Source organism: Oncorhynchus mykiss, chromosome 16, assembly GCF_057628025.1.
Source record: "Oncorhynchus mykiss isolate SJ-2025 chromosome 16, ASM5762802v1, whole genome shotgun sequence".
NCBI classification, from domain to species: Eukaryota; Metazoa; Chordata; class Actinopteri; order Salmoniformes; family Salmonidae; genus Oncorhynchus; species Oncorhynchus mykiss.
Window position 1 is genome coordinate 11,618,218 of NC_143037.1, and position 23,684 is coordinate 11,641,901.

Sequence of the window (23,684 nt, forward strand, 5' to 3'; positions counted from 1 at the left end):
AGCTAAAATATGAATGCATCATTAAAGTTACACTATCAGTATTACATTTTTCTTTAAGAAAATATTAAAGTTTAGATTGAATAAACTTCCCCGTTCTTGAAAGGAAATTTGCCTTGAAAATATTAGAACCATAAATCAATTATCAAGTTGAGATGAATAGGAACAGACAAAACATTATGTCAAAAGCCAAAGCCATAAAATGTTCTGTAAAACAGCTGAAAAACAACATTGAATGTAGTGACATCTGCCTAATTAAAATGTAGGTTCATATCGAATTAGAATTTGGCAAACATATGTGTGCAGGTTTCTGACTTTGGTTTCGAAATGATTTCCGTGTTCTCAACAGACAGGTCATAAACGTTTCTAATAGTATGGGTGGTCAAGTGGGGCAGGGGTCTAAGGCGCTGCATCTCAGTTCTAGAGGTATCACTACAGTACTTGGTTTGAATCCAGGCTGCATCACATCTGGCTGTGATTGGGAGTCCCATAGGGCGGTGCACAATTGGCCCAGCATCGTCCAGGTTTGGCTGGTGTAGGCCATCATTGTAAATAATAATAATAAATAAGAATGTGTTCTTAACTGATTTGCCTGGTTAAATATAACATTCTAAACCAGCAAGGGTCATGCAACTGAAATGTGTTCAGATCTAGTAACAGGAAATAGAGACATTGCTGTTCAAATCTAGTAACAGGAAATAGAGACATTGATGTTCAAATCTAGTAACAGGAAATAGAGACATTGCTGTTCAAATCTAGTAACAGGAAATAGAGACATTGCTGTTCAAATCTAGTAACAGGAAATAGAGACATTGCTGTTCAGATCTAGTAACAGGAAATAGAGACATTGCTGTTCAAATCTAGTAACAGGAAATAGAGACATTGCTGTTCAAATCTAGTAACAGGAAATAGAGACATTGCTGTTCAGATCTAGTAACAGGAAATAGAGACATTGCTGTTCAAATCTAGTAACAGGAAATATAGACATTGCTGTTCAAATCTAGTAACAGGAAATAGAGACATTGCTGTTCAAATCTAGTAACAGGAAATAGAGACATTGCTGTTCAAATCTAGTAACAGGAAATAGAGACATTGCTGTTCAAATCTAGTAACAGGAAATAGAGACATTGTTGTTCAAATCTAGTAACAGGAAATAGAGACATTGCTGTTCAAATCTAGTAACAGGAAATAGAGACATTGCTGTTCAAATCTAGTAACAGGAAATAGAGACATTGCTGTTCAAATCTAGTAACAGGAAATAGAGACATTGCTGTTCAAATCTAGTAACAGGAAATAGAGACATTGCTGTTCAAATCTAGTAACAGGAAATAGAGACGTTGCTGTTCAAATCTAGTAACAGGAAATAGAGACATTGCTGCATCTTCAAACATGGACTAAATGGTTTGTGTAACCAAGTCACTGTTGTGTTTCTGAAAACAGAGCTGTGGAATGCAACAAACATGACAAAATCACATTCAAAGATATGCAATAACATTTGGCAGTGAGATCCAAACCTCACTGACTGCTTTTGTAAATCAGATATCAATATGAATTCAATAACTTGTAGGAGTGTTAAGTCCAATGTGCCAGGTTCAAGGTAAAAGCAATTCATGACAGATATTCATATTTGCATTTTAGTAATTTAGCAGACACTCTTATCAAGTACAACTTTAGGGGTGAAGCAATTAGGGTTAAGTCTCTTGCTCAAGGGCACATACACATAATTGTTTTTGTCTGTTCGGGATTTGAACCAGCGACCTTTCGGTTACTGGCCCAATGCTCTTAACCACTAGGCTACCTAAAGAAGTTAGACAGTGACGTCACAGGTGGGCGTGGTCAACAGGCTGATTTAACCATTTGCACCGCTGCAACACAAAGCGATCCTTTGCACATTCACATATTTGTCCAGCATTGTGTGTGACATCAAAGGGAGAAGACTATGATGTCATGTGGACACCGCTCATGGATTTGATGTTGTTGTTGGCATATCCTAAAGCAAAACTTGTTAGCTTCTTGTTGAGAAAACGTCAGGGTTGTTCTACAAGACAGGACACGTTAATCAAGTAAGACATAAGACAACAAGGAACATATACCATGGACAAACATAGGCCTATATGGGACATAGAGGAGGAGTTGTCTGGTCAAGGTCTTCTGTAAAAGTCACTTCAAAATGGGGGAGAATCATAACCTCCCATTCACAATACTAAAAAAAACACTGGTTTCATTTCAGAACCGAGTATGCTATAGAAAACCAGCCAGGCTGACATGTTCCCCTACTAAATGTGCACATAAACAGGAGCATCGAGCTGATGCCAAGAAATCCATCCAAAGACTCAGCTTTCTGTAGAGCCAGTGATGAGGCATAATGTCAGAAAGAAAACCGAGAGTAGAAGGTTGTCACAGAGTTGAAATCGGAAATCCATCAGAACAGTTCATCTTCGCTGTGTAAAGGAGTCAATCGTCATTAGAACAACAAGCATGCAAATGTTAATTTCGCCAATGACATTAGACTATCCTGTGTAGGCTATCAATAAACAGCCACCCAGGCAGCTCCTGGCTATCATAGGGGGTGAGATAGAGACATGCAGCATTGTCATAAGAGAGCAAGCTACAAACCAGAGATCATGTAGCCTATAAAACAATGGCAAGTATGGGCGTTCTAAAGCTAAGATGACGATAATAGGAGTTTATCATCAGAATCCTAAGTGCCGAGATCAGAACTGGGGTCAATTCCAATGGTTCCAATTCTAACTCTGCAGCAGTTTAAGGGACAGTTCTCAACCGAAAGTGGTGCTCGTCTCCTCAAGGTGCAGTGGGGCTGTTTTATTTGATTAGGATCTCTTTCTGTCCTGTTTTGGACTAATCTTCCAAGAGTCCTTGTGTTTCTGTTCAGTGGAATGGATGTGAGAGAGGTTTAGGTTTAACCCAGAGGCTCTGGCTCGAATCCCAGTACCAACCCCCACACTCCCGATTCCCAAACCGTCTCATCGAAACGAGCTAATCCTCACGCTAAAACCGTTGGTATGGAAACAGACGAGTAAAGCTACCAAATCACTCAATTTTAACATCCCTTACTGGCACACAGGCGCGCACACACACACAAAATAACCAACGAATTCTATATACAACACTATATATACAAAGGTATGTGGACACCCCGCCTCTTTCTGTTTACCTGTCACTGTTCTGTATATCTTATTTTGTATTATAATTTTTTTTAAACCTATAACTCTTTCTGTCTGTCTGCTCTTTTATGTTTATATAAGAATTCTATGCTTGTCTTTACTACAAGGTACCCCTATACACCTTTCTTGTGTGTGTTCAATTAAACATATTTGATCAAGGCTACTGATCACATACTGTATGTTTGGTTCAGCTCTGTGAAGTCTTCAGCATCAAGCGTTCTCGTGGACCTGTAGCTAGGTCTGGGCTGGTAGGCCCGAATTCACTCATTTGAAGAGGTGTCAACATACTTTTTGGCCTTGCTCCCGAGTGGCGCAGCGGTCTAAGGCCCTGTATCTCAGTGCAAGAGGCGTCACTGCAGTTCTTGGTTCGAATCCAGGCTGCATCACATCTGGCCGTGATTGGGAGTCCCACAGGGCAGTGCACAATATGTCCGGGGTAGGCCGTCATAGTAAATAATAATTTGTTCTTAACTGACTTGCCTAGTTAAATAAATAAAAACATGTGTATGACCTCTGATGTAACATGAAAGACCAAATAAAATGTATTTATTTTAGTTCAGTGATTTAAATAAACAGGAATATCAAAGTTATTTGTGACAGGACACTAGCGATATTCATAAAAACATTGAAATAATAAAAAAATCCACTTTAAAAATAAAATAATGTGCAGATCCCCTGCAGAACCTCTGTAGACCCCTAGGTGCCCGCGGACCCCTGATTAAATACCCTTGATTTAGTCATCTTCATTTTGGTCATCCTACAAAGGATGGACCATTGGTTTTCTTAGAGGATTATTTACACAATTAACAAATGGTCAAAATATGCTTTTGTAATTGGACACCCTATTAATTAATTGATTAATTCTACGAATATATATGCTCTATGGCATATCTATTGATATTCATTTCCGGAGGGGGCTCTGTGGCTTCATAATACGCAACTTTAGCCGAAACTCCCACCAAAAAAAAGTTTTTTTTTCAATCGCCTTGTGCTTCACCTTCTTGCCTCCGGTGGCGGGGCAGAGAACGCTCAGGGGGTCCAGGTATATGAGAAGCAGCAATAGGCGCCGTATCCCCATGGTGTGGTTAACTTGTCAGTTTGAGAATTGCCACACGTGGTGCGGCAATTAGATCAGGTTCAGCTCACGGAACAATTAGATCTCAACCGAAAGTGGTGCTAGTCGCCTCCTCCACTCAAGGCGCGGAGGTGGTGTGGGTGTGTGTTTCTGTTCACTCGAAGGGGTGTGTGTTTTATTCCGACACCTCACATCATCAGAGAGAGAGAAGACAAAAGGAGAGGTTTTTGGTTGAAACGGGAGATGTTTCTGTCGTATCATTCATAAAACCAGTTTACCGGGCCTACACCTTCGCGCGCTCTATTGGCATCCTCTTTCGAGTCCGTGCGCGGTGGTGAATAGCGATCCACCTCGCGGTCAGTTTGTGACAGAGATGGGAGAGGTGTGCCATTTCTTTACCAGGCTGTGACACTGACACAGCGGCTAGGATGGATCCAAACACCCGGAAAATGATGCTTCTGATCGGCCTCAACTGCCTCTGGCTCCAAGTGCTTTCAGAGGTAAGCTACTACGACCAGTAGCCAATTTAGTGGCCCCTATGTGCTATAATTGCGTTCCTTTTCAAGGTGAGACCTTTTCTTCTCACACTTTCATGTCCCGTACGTAGACTATGTTTACTCTTGCGAATATCTTGGAAAAAGTCTATCTTGCAAAACAGATTTGATCTAAATTAAATTAACCTTGAGAAATACGGTCAAATAAAACAACAGTGTCCCTTTCCTTTTTGAAGGTGCGCCCCACATTTTGTCCACCGACATAACGGTCATTAGGCTAGGTGCTATAGGCTACGTTTTATAATGGTTGGAATCACATACTTCATTATAATGGAACATAATTTACGTTTTGTTGCGTTTTTCATTATCATTTCATTAAACAATACTTCGTTTTAGCCTATAGGTACCACAAGGAGGTAGAGAGAGACTAATTGTGCTGGACGAAGCCGTTTGAATGTAGGTGCACGCATTAGATCGCCTTTAATATCAGTCAGGCATTAATAATATACATTATTGTTCCGCGTCAGTGTTTGCGCACAAGAGTCTGTTTTATGTCTTTGTCTAATTGAGCGGATAAAGCGAGGTTGCGCACACACACACACGCACGCACGCACGCACGCACGCACGCACGCACACACACACACACACACACACACACACACACACACACTCACACACACACACACACACACACACACACACACACACACACACACACACACACACTCAGGCACGGTTCCCTCATGGCTGGGTGTCATAGGAACCAGCCCGTGCCTGTTTTCCCCTGGTGGCGCGTAGGTGTACAGTTGCACCACGCGCTGTTTCCCGTTGTCGCAGCAATTCAATCACCCAGCCCTCCAGCAGAACATCAGCACCATCTGTAACTGCAATATGCATTATGTTGTATTGAGACACAATGTAGCCCTATTGCCTATAGGCTTACGAGTGAATAATTTCTCAATAGGCCCACAACTGTTGCTCCGTATTCGAGGTTATCCTTTCAAGCAGATAATCCCGAGTTGGTACTATATTACTGTCTCATGGATCCCTCAACAAGCATCTTTTAGTTAAGGAGATTGGAGGGGCGAGGTGAGGTGGGCTGTGGCTAGATGGTTTACAGCTATGGATTGAAGTGACTTTTCATAGTAGGTTAGTAGAGTATTTTAGCTAAACCTAATCATTTTCCTAACCTTGACCTAATTATCCTAGCCTGCTGCTTAAGTTCTCCTAACCTGCTACAAATAGTAACTTCTGTCTGTTGAGGTGTGTGTAGGCTAAGACTAGTTGTGGGAGGGTCAGGGGTCAGGGGGGAAGCCAGTGTGGTGTTAATGACACAGAACTGGTTTGGTGAATCGTGAATACGCTCATGTGAAGAGAAACCTTGCCTGAGTCCTGAAGACTTGTGTTAGCTCCCAGAGCTATTGCTTAGGCTTTAGCTTAGCGGGCTCTGCTGACTGTCTTGTTGTGGATATCTGTGTGTGCCCGTACCTGTTCTGTAACCCTGTCCCTGTGTGCGGCTATGCAGACACCTGTGGTGTACAGATTTGAGGCTATCGGTTCCAATACCAACACAATTTTACCATTTAGAATGCATGCCCAGTACACTGATTCATTCTAAGTGGTATGTTAGTGTGAATATTGGAACAGATCGAGCCTCTCTCTGTCCAGATGTGTTGGTTTGGTCTCAGCTGTGGTAACATCTGATATGCTGCTGTAACAGTATGATAACCGTGAGATTGATATGAGTGGAGATATCATCAGCATGTTAGGTTTTCATCAGAAACCCCTGTTCACTGTGTAATATGATTAGCCAGGGCAATATCACAGGGAGGTGACGCTCGTGTGTGTGTGTGTGTGTGTGTGTGTGTGTGTGTGTGTGTGTGTGTGTGTGTGTGTGTGTGTGTGTGTGTGTGTGTGTGCGTGTGTGTGTGTGTGCGTGCGTGCGTGCGTGCGAGTCCTCTTTTATCCAGTTTCCTCTCCTCTTCTTGTCTCTCCTCTCTCTCTGACCTGGTTTGTGTGACTATGAAAGGCTGTACTACACAGCATTCTGTCAGATACTATCTGAAACTGTCTCATACTTGCTTCTTCATGACTCAGGTCTCTGTATTCTGCATGTCTGTGTGTCTGAAGTGTTTGTACTTGTGACAGGAAGGGATTTAACCTGCATCGTCTACACATCACAAGACAAGCCCACTGAGCTAAAGCCTCTTAGACAAGGTCATTCATCATGCGAGCGGGGTTCAACAAACTTTTTTGACGTTTGTCTTTTATTGGTGGTAAACCCAATTTTCCCTCTTGAGGGTCAATATAGTATTTATTTGTTCTGTAACAGATATGATGTGAAATGTTGACAGTAGGTTGTGTTATCTGACGTTGTGTGAATCTGAAACTATGTCTGTGTTCCTCTCCTCTCAGGTGATAGCTGATGACAGTTATTTAAACGAGGTGCAAAACGCAGGTAGGTTAACAATCCCTTCTTTTCTCTTCTTCCTATATCTCCTTTCCTTCTCCCTCCCCCTTTCCCTCTCCTATTCCCCCCCTCCTATTCCCCTCCCCCCTTCCCTCTCCTATTCCCCCCCGTCCTATTCCCCTCCCCCTTCCCTCTCCTATTCCCATCCCCATTTCCCTGTCCTATTCCCCTCCCCCTTTCCCTCTCATATTCCCCTCCCCCTTTCCGTCTCCTATACCCCTTTCCCTCTCCTATTCCCCTCCCCCTTTCCCTTTCCCTTCCCCCTCCCCCTTTCCCTCTCCTATTCCCATCCCCCTCCCCTCTCCTATTCCCATCCCCCTCCCCTCTCCTATTCCCCTCCCCCTTTCCCTCTCATATTCCCCTCCTTCCTCCTATTCCCCTCCCCCTTTTCCTCTCATATTCCCCTCCCTCTTTCCCTGTCCTATTCCCCTCCCCCTTTTCCTCTCATATTCCCCTCCCTCTTTCCCTGTCCTATTCCCCTCCCTCTTTCCCTGTCCTATTCCCCTCCCCCTTTCCCTCTCCTATTCCCCTCCCCCTCTCCTATTCCCCTCCCCCTCTCATATTCCCCTCCCCCTTTCCCTCTCTTATTCCCCTCCCCTTTCCCCCTCCTATTCCCCTCCCCCTTTCCCTCTCTTATTTCCTCCCTTTTCCCTCCCTTATTTCCTCCCCTTTCCCCTCTCCTATTCCCTCCCCCCTTTCCCCCCTAAACCCTCCCCTTTCCCACTCCTATTCCCCTCCCCCTCTCATATTCACCCCCCCTTTCCCACTCCTATTCCCCTCCCCCTCTCATATTCCCCTCCCCTTTCCCTCTCCTATTCCCTCCCCTTTCCCTTTCCCTCTCTTATTTCCTCCCTTTTCCCTCCCTTATTTCCTCCCCTTTCCCCTTTCCCCTCTCCTATTCACTCCCCCCTTTCCCCCCTAAACCCTCCCCTTTCCCACTCCTATTCCCCTCCCCCTTTCATATTCCCCCCCCCCTTTCCCACTCCTATTCCCCTCCCCCTCTCATATTCCCCTCACCCTTTCCTTCTCCTATTCCCTCCCCTTTCCCTTTCCCTCTATTATTTCCTCCCTTTTCCCTCCCTTATTTCCTCCCCTTTCCCCTCTCCTATTCACTCCCCCCTTTCCCCCCTAAACCCTCCCCTTTCCCACTCCTATTCCCCTCCCCCTGTCATATCCCCCTCCTTTCCCACTCCTATTCCCCTCCCCCTCTCATATTCCCCTCCCCCTTTCCCTCTCCTATTCCCTCCCCTTTCCCTCTCCTATTCCCTCCCCCTTTCCCCTCTCCTATTCCCTCCCCTTTCCCTCTCCTATTCCCTCCCCTTTCCCTCTCCTATTCCCTCCCCTTTCCCTCTCCTATTCCCTCCCCCTTTCCCTCTCCCCATTTCTTTGTGCTCCATAAAATGTCCCACCCCTTCTTCCCCTACTCATATAGTCTCCCTTCCTACTCACTCATGTCCTTCTAGACTCTTTTTCCCCTCCTCCCATTTCCTCCATCCATCACTATTCCTTCTTTCTCTCTGTGGCTGGTGGTTGTGATAGGGGTGGGGTTCTCTCGCTCACTGCAAAGGCCAGCTGATTCATAATTTCTGGTCTCACTCCAAGTGTCAAAATCCACAAAGCACACAAACTGTATGCACACACACAAGCATCCAAATCCCTGCAGTGCTAATGATTCATTGAGACCTTTTGATGTTACCGCGTCAAGGAAAATAAACCCCTCCCACTGTACTCTGGCCAATCAAACAGAAGAGTCTTTAATTTTTTTATTTATTTACAACACACAACAAATCACACTCAACCAACATCAAAACACACTGCATGTAGACACACAACAACATTTTCCTCCCTCATCCTGGTCTAAATCATAAAGGCATATTTCTATATATATATAAAGACAGCAGAGTCTCTAACTGGCCAAGGGATGGTTCTGATTGGGTGAAATATGCGTGAGGATTTGTCTGGGATATGATGATGCAAAAGGCCCTCCTTAGTTTGATTAGCGTACAGTACATCAGTATGCTTTACTATGGTGTGTGTAGCTGATTGTGTAAACATGAGTATCTCATGTGTGTGTGTCCACCGCATGCATTTTATGTTAGAGCACAGATACACACCAACCCCCCCATATGGTCTCAACTCTCTGTGTGTTAGAGCACAGATACACACCAACCCCCCCATATGGTCTCAACTCTCTGTGTGTTAGAGCACAGACAACCCCCCCCCCCCATATGGTCTCAACTCTCTGTGTGTTAGAGCACAGATACACACCAACCCCCCCATATGGTCTCAACTCTCTGTGTGTTAGAGCACAGATACACACCAACCCCCCCATATGGTCTCAACTCTCTGTGTGTTAGAGCACAGACAACCCCCCCCCCCCCATATGGTCTCAACTCTCTGTGTGTTAGAGCACAGATACACACCAACCCCCCCAATATGGTCTCAACTCTCTGTGTGTTAGAGCACAGAACCCCCCCCCCCATATGGTCTCAACTCTCTGTGTGTTAGAGCACAGACAACCCCCCCCCCCCCATATGGTCTCAACTCTCTGTGTGTTAGAGCACAGAAACACCCCAACCCCCCCATATGGTCTCAACTCTCTGTGTGTTAGAGCACAGACAACCCCCCCCCCCCCCCCAATATGGTCTCAACTCTCTGTGTGTTAGAGCACAGACAACCCCCCCCCCCCCCCCCATATGGTCTCAACTCTCTGTGTGTTAGAGCACAGATACACACCAACCCCCCCATATGGTCTCAACTCTCTGTGTGTTAGAGCACAGATACACACCAACCCCCCCATATGGTCTCAACTCTCTGTGTGTTAGAGCACAGATACACACCAACCCCCCCATATGGTCTCAACTCTCTGTGTGTTAGAGCACAGATACACACCAACCCCCCCATATGGTCTCAACTCTCTGTGTGTTAGAGCACAGAAACCCCCCCCCCCCCATATGGTCTCAACTCTCTGTGTGTTAGAGCACAGATACACACCAACCCCCCCCATATGGTCTCACGTCTCTGTGTGTTAGAGCACAGATACACACCAACCCCCCCATATGGTCTCAACTCTCTGTGTGTTAGAGCACAGACAACCCCCCCCCCATATGGTCTCAACTCTCTGTGTGTTAGAGCACAGATACACACCAACCCCCCCATATCGTCTCAACTCTCTGTGTGTGTTTGTGAACCGTGTCAAATGCTCATTGAGAATGTGAAATGGATTATGGGAGCTGAGAGAATGATGATGGTTCCCATAGCGATGGAGGAGAGTGTGGTTGTCGTAGCAACGCAGTATTGTCGTCCTAGTGATCGGTGTTGGTATGTGTGTCTGCATGCGGTGATTGGCGTTTACAAACGGATTCATGATGCAATGATCAGTTATTATTCCAATTAAATTCAAATAGGCATTATGGAATCTTGACAAAATCTAAACATTTATTAGGCCTACAGAATATAATGCAATTCTCTTATCATCAGTGCTGCAGGGAGAGAAGGAGATGAAGGGATACAGGAAAGAAGAGGAGTCAGTTCCAAGCAGAGGGACTGGGGGATAAGAGATGGTGTGTATAGCAGGCTAGAGAGTCAAAGTTTAGTCATTTAGCAGACGCTCTTATCCAGAGCAACTAAGGTTAATAAGTGCCTTGCTCAAGGGCACGTCGATGATTTTTCATCTAGTCGGATCAACGTTTTGAACCACAGATCCTTCCAATGGCGCTATCATTGTACCGTCGTAATTATCACAGGGATTGAAGTACGGATAAGGTCTCTCAGTGAAGGTGTAGCCAGTAAAATAATAGATATAAGACCTGGCCTCCACATTTATAGTTACAGTGCCTTGCGAAAGTATTCGGCCCCCTTGAACTTTGCGACCTTTTGCCACATTTCAGGCTTCAAACATAAAGATATAAAACTGTATTTTTTTGTGAAGAATCAACAACAAGTGGGACACAATCATGAAGTGGAACGACATTTATTGGATATTTCAAACTTTTTTAACAAATCAAAAACTGAAAAATTGGGCGTGCAAAATTATTCAGCCCCCTTAAGTTAATACTTTGTAGCGCCACCTTTTGCTGTGATTACAGCTGTAAGTCGCTTGGGGTATGTCTCTATCAGTTTTGCACATCGAGAGACTGACATTTTTTCCCATTTCTCCTTGCAAAACAGCTCGAGCTCAGTGAGGTTGGATGGAGAGCATTTGTGAACAGCAGTTTTCAGTTCTTTCCACAGATTCTCGATTGGGTTCAGGTCTGGACTTTGACTTGGCCATTTTAACACCTGGATATGTTTATTTTTGAACCATTCCATTGTATATTTTGCTTTATGTTTTGGATCATTGTCTTGTTGGAAGACAAATCTCCGTCCCAGTCTCAGGTCTTTTGCAGACTCCATCAGGTTTTCTTCCAGAATGGTCCTGTATTTGGCTCCATCCATCTTCCCATCAATTTTAACCATCTTCCCTGTCCCTGCTGAAGAAAAGCAGGCCCAAACCATGATGCTGCCACCACCATGTTTGACAGTGGGGATGGTGTGTTCAGCTGTGTTGCTTTTACGCCAAACATAACGTTTTGCATTGTTGCCAAAAAGTTCAATTTTGGTTTCATCTGACCAGAGCACCTTCTTCCACATGTTTGGTGTGTCTCCCAGGTGGCTTGTGGCAAACTTTAAACAACACTTTTTATGGATATCTTTAAGAAATGGCTTTCTTGCCACTCTTCCATAAAGGCCAGACTTGTGCAATATACCACTGATTGTTGTCCTATGGACAGAGTCTCCCACCTCAGCTGTAGATCTCTGCAGTTCATCCAGAGTGATCATGGGCCTCTTGGCTGCATCTCTGATCAGTCTTCTCCTTGTATCAGCTGAAAGTTTAGAGGGACGGCCAGGTCTTGGTAGATTTGCAGTGTTCTGATACTCCTTCCATTTCAATATTATCGCTTGCACAGTGCTCCTTGGGATGTTTAAAGCTTGGGAAATCTTTTTGTATCCAAATCCGGCTTTAAACTTCTTCACAACAGTATCTCGGACCTGCCTGGTGTGTTCCTTGTTCTTCATGATGCTCTCTGCGCTTTTAACAGACCTCTGAGACTATCACAGTGCAGGTGCATTTATACGGAGACTTGATTACACACAGGTGGATTGTATTTATCATCATTAGTCATTTAGGTCAACATTGGATCATTCAGAGATCCTCACTGAACTTCTGGAGAGAGTTTGCTGCACTGAAAGTAAAGGGGCTGAATAATTTTGCACGCCCAATTTTTCAGTTTTTGATTTGTTAAAAAAGTTTGAAATATCCAATAAATGTCGTTCCACTTCATGATTGGGTCCCACTTGTTGTTGATTCTTCACAAAAAAATACAGTTTTATATCTTTATGTTTGAAGCCTGAAATGTGGCAAAAGGTCGCAAAGTTCAAGGGGGGCAAATACTTTCGCAAGGCACTGTATATAGTAATATTTCAACCCAGTACATACACATTTACCTATAGACTGTATACAGTTGAAGTCGGAAGTTTACATACACTTAGGTTGGAGTCATTAAAACTTGTTTTTCAGCCACTCCACAAATTTCTTGTTAACAAACTATAGTTTTGGTGAGTCGGTTAGGACATCTGCTGTGTACATGACACAGGTAATTTTTCCAACAATTGTTTACAGACAGATTATTTCACTTATAATTCACTGTATCACAATTCCAGTGGGTCAGAAGTTTACATACACCAAGTGTACTGTGCCTTTAAACTGCTTGGAAAATTACAGAAAATGATATCATGGCTTTAGAAGCTTCTGATAGGCTAATTGACATAATTTGAGTCAATTTGAGGTATACCTGTGGATGTATTTCAAGGCCTACCTTCAAACTTTGTGCCTCTTTGCTTGACATCATGGGAAAATCAAAAGAAATCAGCCAAGACCTCAGAAGAAAATTGTAGACCTCCACAAGTCTGGTTCATCCTTGGGAGCAATTTCCAAACGCCTGAAGGTACCACATTCATCTGTACAAACAATAGTACGCAAGTATAAACACCATGGGACCACACAGTCGTCATACCGCTCAGGGAGGAGACGTGTTCTGTCTCCTAGAGATTAACGTACTTTGGTGCGAAAAGTGCAAATCAATCCCAGAACAACAGCAAAATACCTTGTGAAGATGCTGGAGGAAACAGGTACAAAAGTGTCTATATCCACAGTAAAACGAGACATATATCGACATAACCTGAAAGGCCGCTCAGCAAGGAAGAAGCCACTGCTCCCAAACCGCCATGAAAAAGCCAGACTACGGTTTGCAACTGCATATGGGGACAAAGATTGTACTTTTTGGAGAAATGTCCTCTGGTCTGATGAAACAAAAATAGAACTGTTTGGCCATAATGACCATCGTTATGTTTGGAGGAAAAAGGGGGAGGCTTGCAAGCCGAAGAACACCATCCCAACCGTGAAGAATGGGGGTGGCAGTATCATGTTGTGGGGGTGCTTTGCTGCAGGAGGGACGGGTGGCACTTCACAATAGATGGCTTCATTAGGAAGGAAAATGATGTGGAGATATTGAAGCTACATCTCAAGACATCAGTCAGGAAGTTAAAGCTTGGTCACAAATGGGTCTTCCAAATTGACAATGACCCCAAGCATACTTCCAAAGTTGTGGCAAAATGGCTTAAGGACAACAAAGTCAAGGTATTGGAGTGGCCTTCACAAAGCCCTGACCTCAATCCTATAGAACATTTGTGGGCAGAACTGAAAAAGCGTGTGCGAGCAAGGAGGCCTACAAACCTGACTCAGTTACACCAGCTCTGTCCGGATGAATGGGCCAAAGTTCACCAAACGTATTGTGGAAAGTTTGTGGAAGGCTACCCGAAACGTTTGACCCAAGTTCAACAATTTAAAGGCTACTAAATACTAATTGAGTGTATGTAAACTTCTGACCCACTGGGAATGTAATGAAAGAAATAAAAGCTGAAATAAATAATTCTCTCTACTATTAATCTGACATTTCACATTCTTAAAATAAAGTGGTGACCCTACCTGACCTAAGACAGGGAATTTTTACTAGGATTATATGTCAGGAATTGTGAAAAACTGAGTTTAAATGTATTTGGCTAAGGTGTATGTAAACTTCCGACTTCAACTGTACATAACACCATATTACTTCAGATATTATTTATTCTCGTCATTGCGGCATAGGATTACATGTCCATACTAATTTCAGATAATATCATGTGCTAAAGTACAACATTGCATTCAGTCTGTGTGATTGACAGGACAGATGACGAATGGGGCTAAGTTTGGACCAAGTTCATTATCACAGGTGTTGAAGTATGGATGGAGTTTCTCAGTGAAGGTGCAGCCAATGAAAGAGTAGATATGAGCCCTGGCCTTCACATTGTAGAAGGAGACCAAACCCCCCTCATAGTCCACAAACACCCCTACTTTCTGGGGCTTCTCTCTCAGGGAGAGAGGGACAGGGGGAGAGGTGTAGGCCTCATAGATATCCTCACCCCTCATATACACAGTCCAGAGGCCATCGAAAGGGCTCATATTTATGTCATGCTTCCTGTTGATGGACTCCCTGGCCACTCCTAACAGCCACTCAGCTTTTCCCTTCACCTGCACCTCATAGTAGAATCTCCCCGAGGAGAAACTATCTTTTCCCAGGACAGAGAGGTGATTCAAAAACCTCTCTGGGTTATAGAATTTCTTTGCGTTGTCAGGGAGTTTCTGCCTTGTGCCTCCATATCTCACTTGTTTCCGGTCCCTAGACAAGATGAGGAATGGATGTGCTGTATCAGGGTCCAGGGTCACATGCGCTGACCACTGCTGAATTGTCTTCAGCTCAACATCACACAACCTCTTCACCGCTCTCTCTAGTTCTTCCTGAAGTGTCTGCTCCAGCTCAGACACAGCTCTCCTCAGTCCCCCCAAACACATATCACTGTGAACACTGACCTCAGACCAGTCCTTTGTGTGTTTCGGGGTACACAGGGATGGGAAGGTCTGGAGGAGGAGGAGGTGGTCCTCAGTGTGTGAGTGCTGCTCCAGCTCAGTGCTTCTCTTCTGTAGCTCAGTCATTTCCTGCTTCAGCTGTTTAATGAGCCCATCAGCACGATTCTCTGCTGCTTTCTGCTTCTCCTCAACCACCTCAATGAACTCAGCCTGGCTTTTCTGAATGGAATCCATCAGATCACTGAAGACCTGCAGGCTGTCCGCTATTTCTCTCTCTGCGTCTCTCTTGTTGAGCTCTACTGAGTGTTTGACCTCCTGAACCTTCTCTAGTCGCTCCTGGATCATCTGCCGTATCTGTCGCTCCATCTTCCCCAGCTGAACCTTCCTCTCTCCACACTCTTCCTCTAGTGGGACGGCGTGGTGAGTCTTGTGGTCTGTCTCAATGCAGAACTGACACACACACGTCTGGTCGGTCCTACAGAACAGCTCCAGCAGTCTGTCATGCTTCTTACACATCCTGTCTTCCAGGTTCTCAACGGGGTCTATTAGCTTGTGCCTTTTCAGGCCGGTGACTCTCTGATGAGGCTGCAGGTGAGTCTCACAGAAAGAGGTCAGACACTCCAGGCAGGACTTCAGGGCCTTGAGCCTTGTCCCAGTGCAGACGTCACAGGACACTTCTCCAGCCTCGGCAGGGGACTCGTCTGTGTCTCTGATTTCGTCTGTGTCTCTGATTCTGATCATCTTAAAATGATCTACAACATCTCTGAATGCTGTGTTGGTTTTTAGCTCTGGTCTTGTGTAGAATGTCCTCTTACACATTGGACACTGGCACAGGTCAGTTGTATCCCAGTATCCACTGATACAGACCTTGCAGAAGTTGTGTCCACATGGAGTGGAGACAGGCTCAGTGAACACATCCAGACAGATAGAGCACTGGAACTGCTCTTCAGACAGGAGACGGCTAGAGGACGCCATTTCTGGAACACAATAAAACAACTATTAAAATACTTTCTGGAATGAGTCAGCATTTAGACCGTAAACTGGTGGGGGGGGGGGGGGTTTTCTCACTCTCGCAGTGACCTCGGTATCCTGAATGGTAGTTGTGATCCTGCTGTCAAGGTTTTTCCATCTCCCTCTGTCTCTATTTCTCTTACTCACCTAAAAATCTTGTGTTTTCCTTTAATTTCTCGACAAACGTAGATTCTTAAGCTGCAATGTTATCTTTCTGAGGAACAGGATAATGGTTGGTCTATATTTAACTTTCACTTCTGCAAAGTGACATCACTCAACTCCTTATCTGCTCTTTGCATAGCTTTGCTCTTAAAGGGACAGCGTTGATATTTCATATGCCTGTCTGAAGTCTCTGCTGAGGGTTCAGGTTCTAGCATTCTGGGGGCCCTGCGTGACATTTGGTTGGGGGCGGGGCAAACTCCTGGCAAATTTTACAGTGGAAAGAAACATTTCCAGTTTAAGTCGATTTCCTGCAATTCTACACATTTTTCCATGGGGCGAAGAGAAAACTGCAATTGCAACACAATAAAACACATTTCATAAAATTCTATTCATTTTGCCATAGTAAGTTGAGAACCCGACTGAGTTTTCTAGACAGTCTACTCAAACGGAGCTGACGAGGGTCCGTTGGCATCGCGTTCCAAAAATTCAGCCGCACAAACCTACATAGAACTACGTAGAGAGTGATGCAAACGGATCTCCGCCGGCTCTGTTTGTATAGATTGTCTAGACCCCTTAAGCAACCGCTTATGTCGCTTATGCCTGCAACCGGCTCTGTCAGATTCTCAGTAACCAAGGTTAACGTGTCAATTACTTTAATAAGCCATTGACGTTTTGTGGAATACAGTCCGAAAAATAAAACAGAATCTGTTACTGACAAGATTATGGTTTAGCTTCTAACATATAATAGGCCGTTTTCCTGGATACAGATTAAGCCTAGTCTTGGACTAAGAATCACTTTCAATGGAGAGTCCACGTCTGTCTATTCCAGGGCTTTTATTCCATTTTTTTTATTCCAGGACTCTTTAGTCCGAGGCTCTTTAGTCCAGGACTCTTTAGTCCGGGGCTCTTTAGTCCGGGGCTCTTTAGTCCAGGACTCTTTAGTCCGGGGCTCTTTAGTCCGGGGCTCTTTAGTCCGGGGCTCTTTAGTCCGGGGCTCTTTAGTCCGGACTCTTTAGTCCGGGGCTCTTTAGTCCGGGGCTCTTTAGTCTGGGACTCTTTAGTCCGGGGCTCTTTATTCCGGGACTCTTTAGTCCGGGGCTCTTTAGTCCGGGGCTCTTTAGTCCGGGGCTCTTTAGTCCGGGACTCTTTAGTCCGGGGCTATTTGTTCCGGGACTCTTTAGTCCAGGGCTCTTTATTCCGGGACTCTTTAGTCCGGGGCTCTTTATTCCAGGACTCTTTATTCCGGGGCTCTTTATTCCAGGACTCTTTAGTCCGGGGCTCTTTATTCCAGGACTCTTTAGTCCGGGGCTCTTTAGTCCGGGACTCTTTAGTCCGGGGCTCTTTAGTCCGGGACTCTTTAGTCCGGGGCTCTTTATTCCGGGACTCTTTAGTCCAGGGCTCTTTATTCCGGGACTCTTTAGTCCGGGGCTCTTTATTCCAGGACTCTTTATTTCGGGGCTCTTTATTCCAGGACTCTTTAGTCCGGGGCTCTTTATTCCAGGACTCTTTAGTCCGGAGCTCTTTAGTCCGGGGCTCTTTAGTCCGGGGCTCTTTAGTCCGGAGCTCTTTAGTCCGGGGCTCTTTATTCCAGGACTCTTTAGTCCGGGGCTCTTTAGTCCGGGGCTCTTTAGTCCGGGGCTCTTTATTCCAGGACTCTTTAGTCCGGGGCTCTTTAGTCCGGGGCTCTTTAGTCCGGGGCTCTTTATTCCGGGACTCTTTATTCCAGGACTCTTTAGTCCGGGGCTCTTTATTCCAGGACTCTTTAGTCCGGAGCTCTTTAGTCCGGGGCTCTTTAGTCCGGGGCTCTTTAGTCCGGAGCTCTTTAGTCCGGGGCTCTTTAGTCCGTGGCTCTTTAGTCCAGGACTCTTTAGTCCGGGGCTCTTTATTATGGGACTCTTTATTCCGGGACTCTTTATTCCGGGGCTCTTTATTCCAGGACTCTTTAGTCCGGGGCTCTTTAGTCCGGGGCTCTTTAGTCCGGGGCTCTTTATTCCAGGACTCTTTAGTCCGGAGCTCTTTAGTCCGGAGCTCTTTAGTCCGGGGCTCTTTAGTCCGGGGCTCTTTAGTCCGGGGCTCTTTAGTCCGGAGCTCTTTAGTCCGGGGCTCTTTAGTCCGGGGCTCTTTAGTCCGGGGCTCTTTAGTCCGGGGCTCTTTAGTCCGGGGCTCTTTAGTCCGGGGCTCTTTAGTCCGGGGCTCTTTAGTCCGGGGCTCTTTATTCCAGGACTCTTTAGTCCGGAGCTCTTTATTCCAGGACTCTTTAGTCCGGAGCTCTTTAGTCCGGGGCTCTTTAGTCCGGAGCTCTTTAGTCCGGGGCTCTTTATTCCAGGACTCTTTAGTCCGGAGCTCTTTAGTCCGGGGCTCTTTAGTCCGGGGCTCTTTAGTCCGGGGCTCTTTAGTCCGGTGCTCTTTAGTCCGGGGCTCTTTATTCCGGGGCTCTTTAGTCCGGGGCTCTTTAGTCTGGGGCTCTTTATTCCAGGACTCTTTAGTCCGGAGCTCTTTAGTCCGGAGCTCTTTAGTCCTGGGCTCTTTAGTCCGGGGCTCTTTAGTCCGGGGCTCTTTAGTCCGGAGCTCTTTAGTCCGGGGCTCTTTAGTCCGGGGCTCTTTAGTCCGGGTCTCTTTAGTCCGGTGCTCTTTAGTCCGGGGCTCTTTAGTCCGGGGCTCTTTAGTCCGGGGCTCTTTAGTCCGGTGCTCTTTAGTCCTGGGCTCTTTAGTCCGGGGCTCTTTAGTCCTGGGCTCTTTAGTCCGGGGCTCTTTAGTCCGGGGCTCTTTATTCCAGGACTCTTTAGTCCGGAGCTCTTTATTCCAGGACTCTTTAGTCCGGAGCTCTTTATTCCAGGACTCTTTAGTCCGGAGCTCTTTAGTCCGGGGCTCTTTAGTCCGGAGCTCTTTAGTCCGGGGCTCTTTAGTCCGGGGCTCTTTAGTCCGGGGCAAGGCTGCTTTTCCTTTGACTCCCCTCTCTCTTTCTCTCTTCCTCTTTCACTCTCTTCCTCTTTCCGCCTCTTTCTCTCACTTCGTCTCCCTCTTTTGCTCTCTTCATCTTCCTCTATCTTCCTCTTCCAGATTGGAATGAGGTATGAGAGGTACAGCCTCTGGGAAAGACTGTGTGTGTGTTTGGCATAGTTAGATGATGTTCAAGGAAAGCCAAGCTGTGTTTTTGTGAGAGATAACTATTGCAGCTCCTCTCTCTGTCCTGGCCATTAATCACAGGGTGTGTGTGTGCGTGTGCACGTGTAAGTGTGTCAGCCTGCATGTGTGTGTCTGGCAGAGTGTGTGCTGCATGAACTCTGTAGTCAGATTCAGCTTAGTGACAATAGAGTCTGATCCTGCTACTCTATGGAACGTGTGCTACATCTCTCTCTCTCTCTCTCGCTCTCTCTCTCTCTCTCTCTCGCTCTCTACCCCCCTCTCTCTCTGCATCTCTCTGCCTCTCTCTCTCTCGCTCTCTACCCCCTCTCTCTGCCTCTCTCTCTCTGCCTCTCTCTCTCTCTCGCTCCCTACCCCCCCTCTCTCTCTGCCTCTCTCTCTCATTCTCTACCCCCATCTCTCTCTGCCTCTCTCTCACTCTCTACCCCCCCTCTCTGCCTCTCTCTTCTTCTCTCTGCCTCTCTCTGCCTCGCTCTCTACTCCCCTCTCTCTCTGCCTCTCTCTCGCTCTCTACCCCCCTCTCTCTCTCTACCTCTATCTGCCTCTCTCTCTCTCTCTCTCGCTCTCTACCCCCCCTCTCTCTCTAACTGCCTCTCTCTGCCTCTCTCTCGCTCTCTACCCCCCTCTTTCTCTCTCTCTCAATTCAAGGGCGTTATTTACATGGGAAACACATGTTAACATTGCCAAAGCAAGTGAAATAGATCATAAACAATAGTGAAATAAACAGTAAAAATGAACAGTAAACATTACACTCACATAAGTTCCAAAAGAATAAAGACATGTCAAATGTCACATTGTGTCTATAAATAGTGTTGTAACGATGTACAAATGGTTAAAGTACAAAAGGGACAATAAATAAACATCAATATGGGTTGTATTTACAATGGTGTTTGTTCTTCACTGGTTGCCCTTTTCTTGTGGCAACAGGTCACACATTTTGCTGCTGTGATGGCATTTTGCTGCTGTGATACATTTGACAGGAGGTTAGGAAGTGCAGCTCAGTTTCCACTTCATTTTGTGGGCAGTGTGAACATAGCTGTCTTCTCTTGAGAGCCAGGTTTGCCTACGACGACCTTTCTCAATAGCAAGGCTATGCTCACTGAGTTTGTACATAGTCAAAGCTTTCCTTAAGTTTGGGTCAGTCACAGTGGTCAGGTATTCTGCCACTGTGTACTCTCTGTTTAGGGCCAAATAGCATTCTAGTTTGCTCTGTTTTTTTGTTAATTCTTTCCAATATGTCAAGTAATTATCTTTGACTTTTCTCATGATTTGGTTGGGTTTAATTATGTTGCTGTCCTGGGGCTCTGTGGGGTGTGTTTGTGTTTGTGAACAGAGCCCCAGGACCAGCTTGCTTAGGGGACTCCTCTCCAGGTTCATCTCTCTGTAGGTGATGGCTTTGTTATGGAAGGTTTGGGAATCACTTCCTTTATTGAGGTGGTTGTAGAATTGAACACTTATTTTCTAGATTTTGTACATGGTGAATTCTGCATACAGAGTCTCAATTTGGTGTTTGTCCCATTGTATGAATTCTTGGTTGGTGAGCGGAACCCAGACCTCACAACCATAAAAGGCAATGGGCTCTATTACTGATTCAAGTATTTTTAGCCAGATCTTAATTGGTATGTCAAATGTTCCTTTTGATGACGTTGAAGGCCCTTTTTGCCTTGTCTCTCAGATCGTTCACAGCTTTGTGGAAGTTACCTGTGGCGCTGATGTTTAGGCCAAGGTATGTATAGTTTTCTGTGTGCTCTAGGGCAATGGTGTCTAGATGGAATTTGTATTTGGGGTCCTGGTGACTGTACATTTTTGGAACACCATTATTTTTGTCTTACTGAGATTTACTGTCAGGGCCCAGGTCTGACAGAATCTGTGCAGAAGATCTAGGTGCTGCTGTAGGCCCTCCTTGGTTGGGGACAGAAGCACCAGACCATCAGCAAACAGACATTTGACTTCAGATTCTAGTAGGGTGAGGCCAGCTGCTGCAGACTGTTCTAGTGCCCTCACCAATTCATTGATATATATGTTGAAGAGGGTCGGGCTCAAGCTGTATCCCTGTCTCCCCCACAGCCCTGTGGAAAGAAATGTGTGTTTTCTGCCAATTTTAACCAGACACTTGTTGTTTGTGTACATGGATTTTATAATGTCGTATGTTTTTCCCCCAACACTGTTTTCCATCATTTTGCCTAGCAGTCCCTCATGTCAAATTGAGTCGAAGGCGTTTTTGAAACCAACAAAGCATGAGAAGACTTTGCCTTTGTTTTGTTTTGTTTGTCAATTAGGGTGTGCATGGTGAATACATGGTCTGTCGTTTGATAATTTGGTAAAAAGCCAAAATGACATTTGCTCAGTACTTTGTTTTCACTGAGGAAATGTACCAGTCTGTTGTTAATGATAATGCAGAGGATTTTCACAAGGTTGCTGTTGCTGACGCATATCCCACAGTAGTTATTGGGGTCACATCTGGGGTGGGGGGGGGGGGGGGGGGGGGGGAGTCTCTCTTTCTAGGCCTCTCTCTCCCTGCCTCTCTCTCTCTCTCTCTCCCTGCCTCTCTCTCTCTCTCCGCCCCTCTCTCTCTCTCTCCCCGCCTCTCTCTCTCTGCCTCTCTCTCTCTCTCCGCCCCTCTCTCTCTCTCTCCCCGCCTCTCTCTCTCTGACTCTCTCTCTCTCCCTGCCTCTCTCTCTCTGACTCTCTCTCTCTGCCTCTGCCTCTCTCTCTCTGACTCTCTCTCTCTGCCTCTCTCTCTCTCTCCGCCCCTCTCTCTCTCTCTCTGACTCTCTCTCTCTCCCTGCCTCTCTCTCTCTGACTCTCTCTCTCTGCCTCTGCCTCTCTCTATCTGACTCTCTCTCTCTCCCTGCCTCTCTCTCTCTGACTCTCTCTCTCTGCCTCTGCCTCTCTCTCTCTGACTCTCTCTGCCTCTCTCTCTCTCTCTCTCTCTCTCGGCCCCTCTCTCTCTCTCCCTGCCTCTCTCTCTCTGACTCTCTCTCTCTCCCTGCCTCTCTCTCTGACTCTCTCTCTCTGCCTCTGCCTCTCTCTCTCTCTCTCTCTGACTCTCTCTCTCTCTCCCTGCCTCTCTCTGACTCTCTCTCTCGGCCTCTCTCTCTCTCTCTGCCCCTCTCTCTCTCTCTCTGACTCTCTCTCTCGGCCTCTCTCTCTCTCTCTGCCCCTCTCTCTCTCTCTTGGCCTATCCTCTCTCTCTTTCGAGCCTCTCTCTCTCTCGGGCCTCCCTCTTGGGCCTCTCGCTCTCTCGGGCCACCTTCTTGGACCTCTCTCGGCCTCGCTCTCTCTTGGCCTCTGCCTCTATCTCGGTCTCTGTCTGACTCGCTCTCGCTCTCTGCCTTGCTCTCTCTCTCTCAGCCTCTCTCTCTCTCTCGGCCTCTGTCTGACTCGCTCTCGCTCTCTGCCTTGCTCTCCCTCTCTCTTTGCCCCTCTCTCTCTGCCCCTCTCTCTTTCTCTCTGCCTCTCTCTCTCTCTCCCTTTCTCTCTCTCAGCCTCTCTCTCTCTTGGGCCTCTATCTCTGTCTCTCTTTCTCCGCCTCTCTGTCTCTCTATATCTCAGCCTCTCTTATCAGCCTCTCTTTCTCTCTCTGCTCTCTCTTGGCCCCCCTGTCTCTCTTTCTCTGCCTCTCTCTCTTTCTCTGCCCCTCTCTCTTTCTCGGGCCTCTCTCTTTCTCGGCCTCTCTCAGCCTATCCCTCACTCTCAATCACTCGCTTTCTCTCTTGGCCTCTCTCCCTCGCTCTGCCCCTCTCACAGGCCTCTTTCTCTCTCTCTCCGGCCTCCCTCTCCCTCTCTCGGCCTTGCTCTCGCACTCTCTCTCTGTCTCTCTCTCTCTCTTTGCTTCTCTCTCTCTCTGCCTCACTTTCTCTGCCTCTCTCTCTTTGCCTCTCTCTCTCGGCCTCTCTCTGCCTCGCTCTCTCTCTCTCTGCCCCTCTCTCTCTCTTTCTCTGCCTCGTTCTCTCTCAGGCCTCTCTCTGCCTCTCTCTAGCTCTCGCTCTCTCTCTGCCTCGCTCTCTCTCTGCCTCGCTCTCTCTCTTCCCCTCTTGCTGCCTTGCTGTGTGTGTGTGTGTGTGTGTGTGTGTGTGTGTGTGTGTGTGTGTGTGTGTGTGTGTGTGTGTGTGTGTGTTTGGTTCAGCATTATGTTTGCGTCAGCAGCAGTTTCATTTAGCTTTTGTTTGTTGTTTATGCCTCCTCCACTAATTCCACC

General features: G+C 46.2%; 2 protein-coding genes across 2 annotated transcripts in view; one reads left to right on the plus strand and one right to left on the minus strand.

The window, feature by feature from the left end:
- The first annotated feature begins 4,198 nt into the window (after window positions 1-4,198).
- The window catches only part of LOC110492827 (neurotrypsin), a 31,822-nt gene continuing 12,336 nt past the window's right edge, over window positions 4,199-23,684 (plus strand). Inside the window, exons 1-2 of the mRNA XM_036946135.2 lie at window positions 4,199-4,757; window positions 7,167-7,209. Of these exons, the coding sequence (XP_036802030.1) occupies window positions 4,686-4,757; window positions 7,167-7,209 (115 nt within the window). The 5' untranslated portion in view covers window positions 4,199-4,685. The remainder of the gene's footprint in view (window positions 4,758-7,166; window positions 7,210-23,684) is intronic.
- On the minus strand, window positions 14,369-16,514 carry LOC110491355 (E3 ubiquitin-protein ligase TRIM21). The gene is made up of 2 exons (XM_036946136.2): window positions 16,325-16,514; window positions 14,369-16,143 (listed from the first exon to the last, which is right to left on the minus strand). Exon 2 carries the CDS (start codon window positions 16,139-16,141, stop codon window positions 14,465-14,467), a length of 1,677 nt encoding a protein of 558 aa, XP_036802031.1. The 5' UTR covers window positions 16,142-16,143; window positions 16,325-16,514; the 3' UTR covers window positions 14,369-14,464.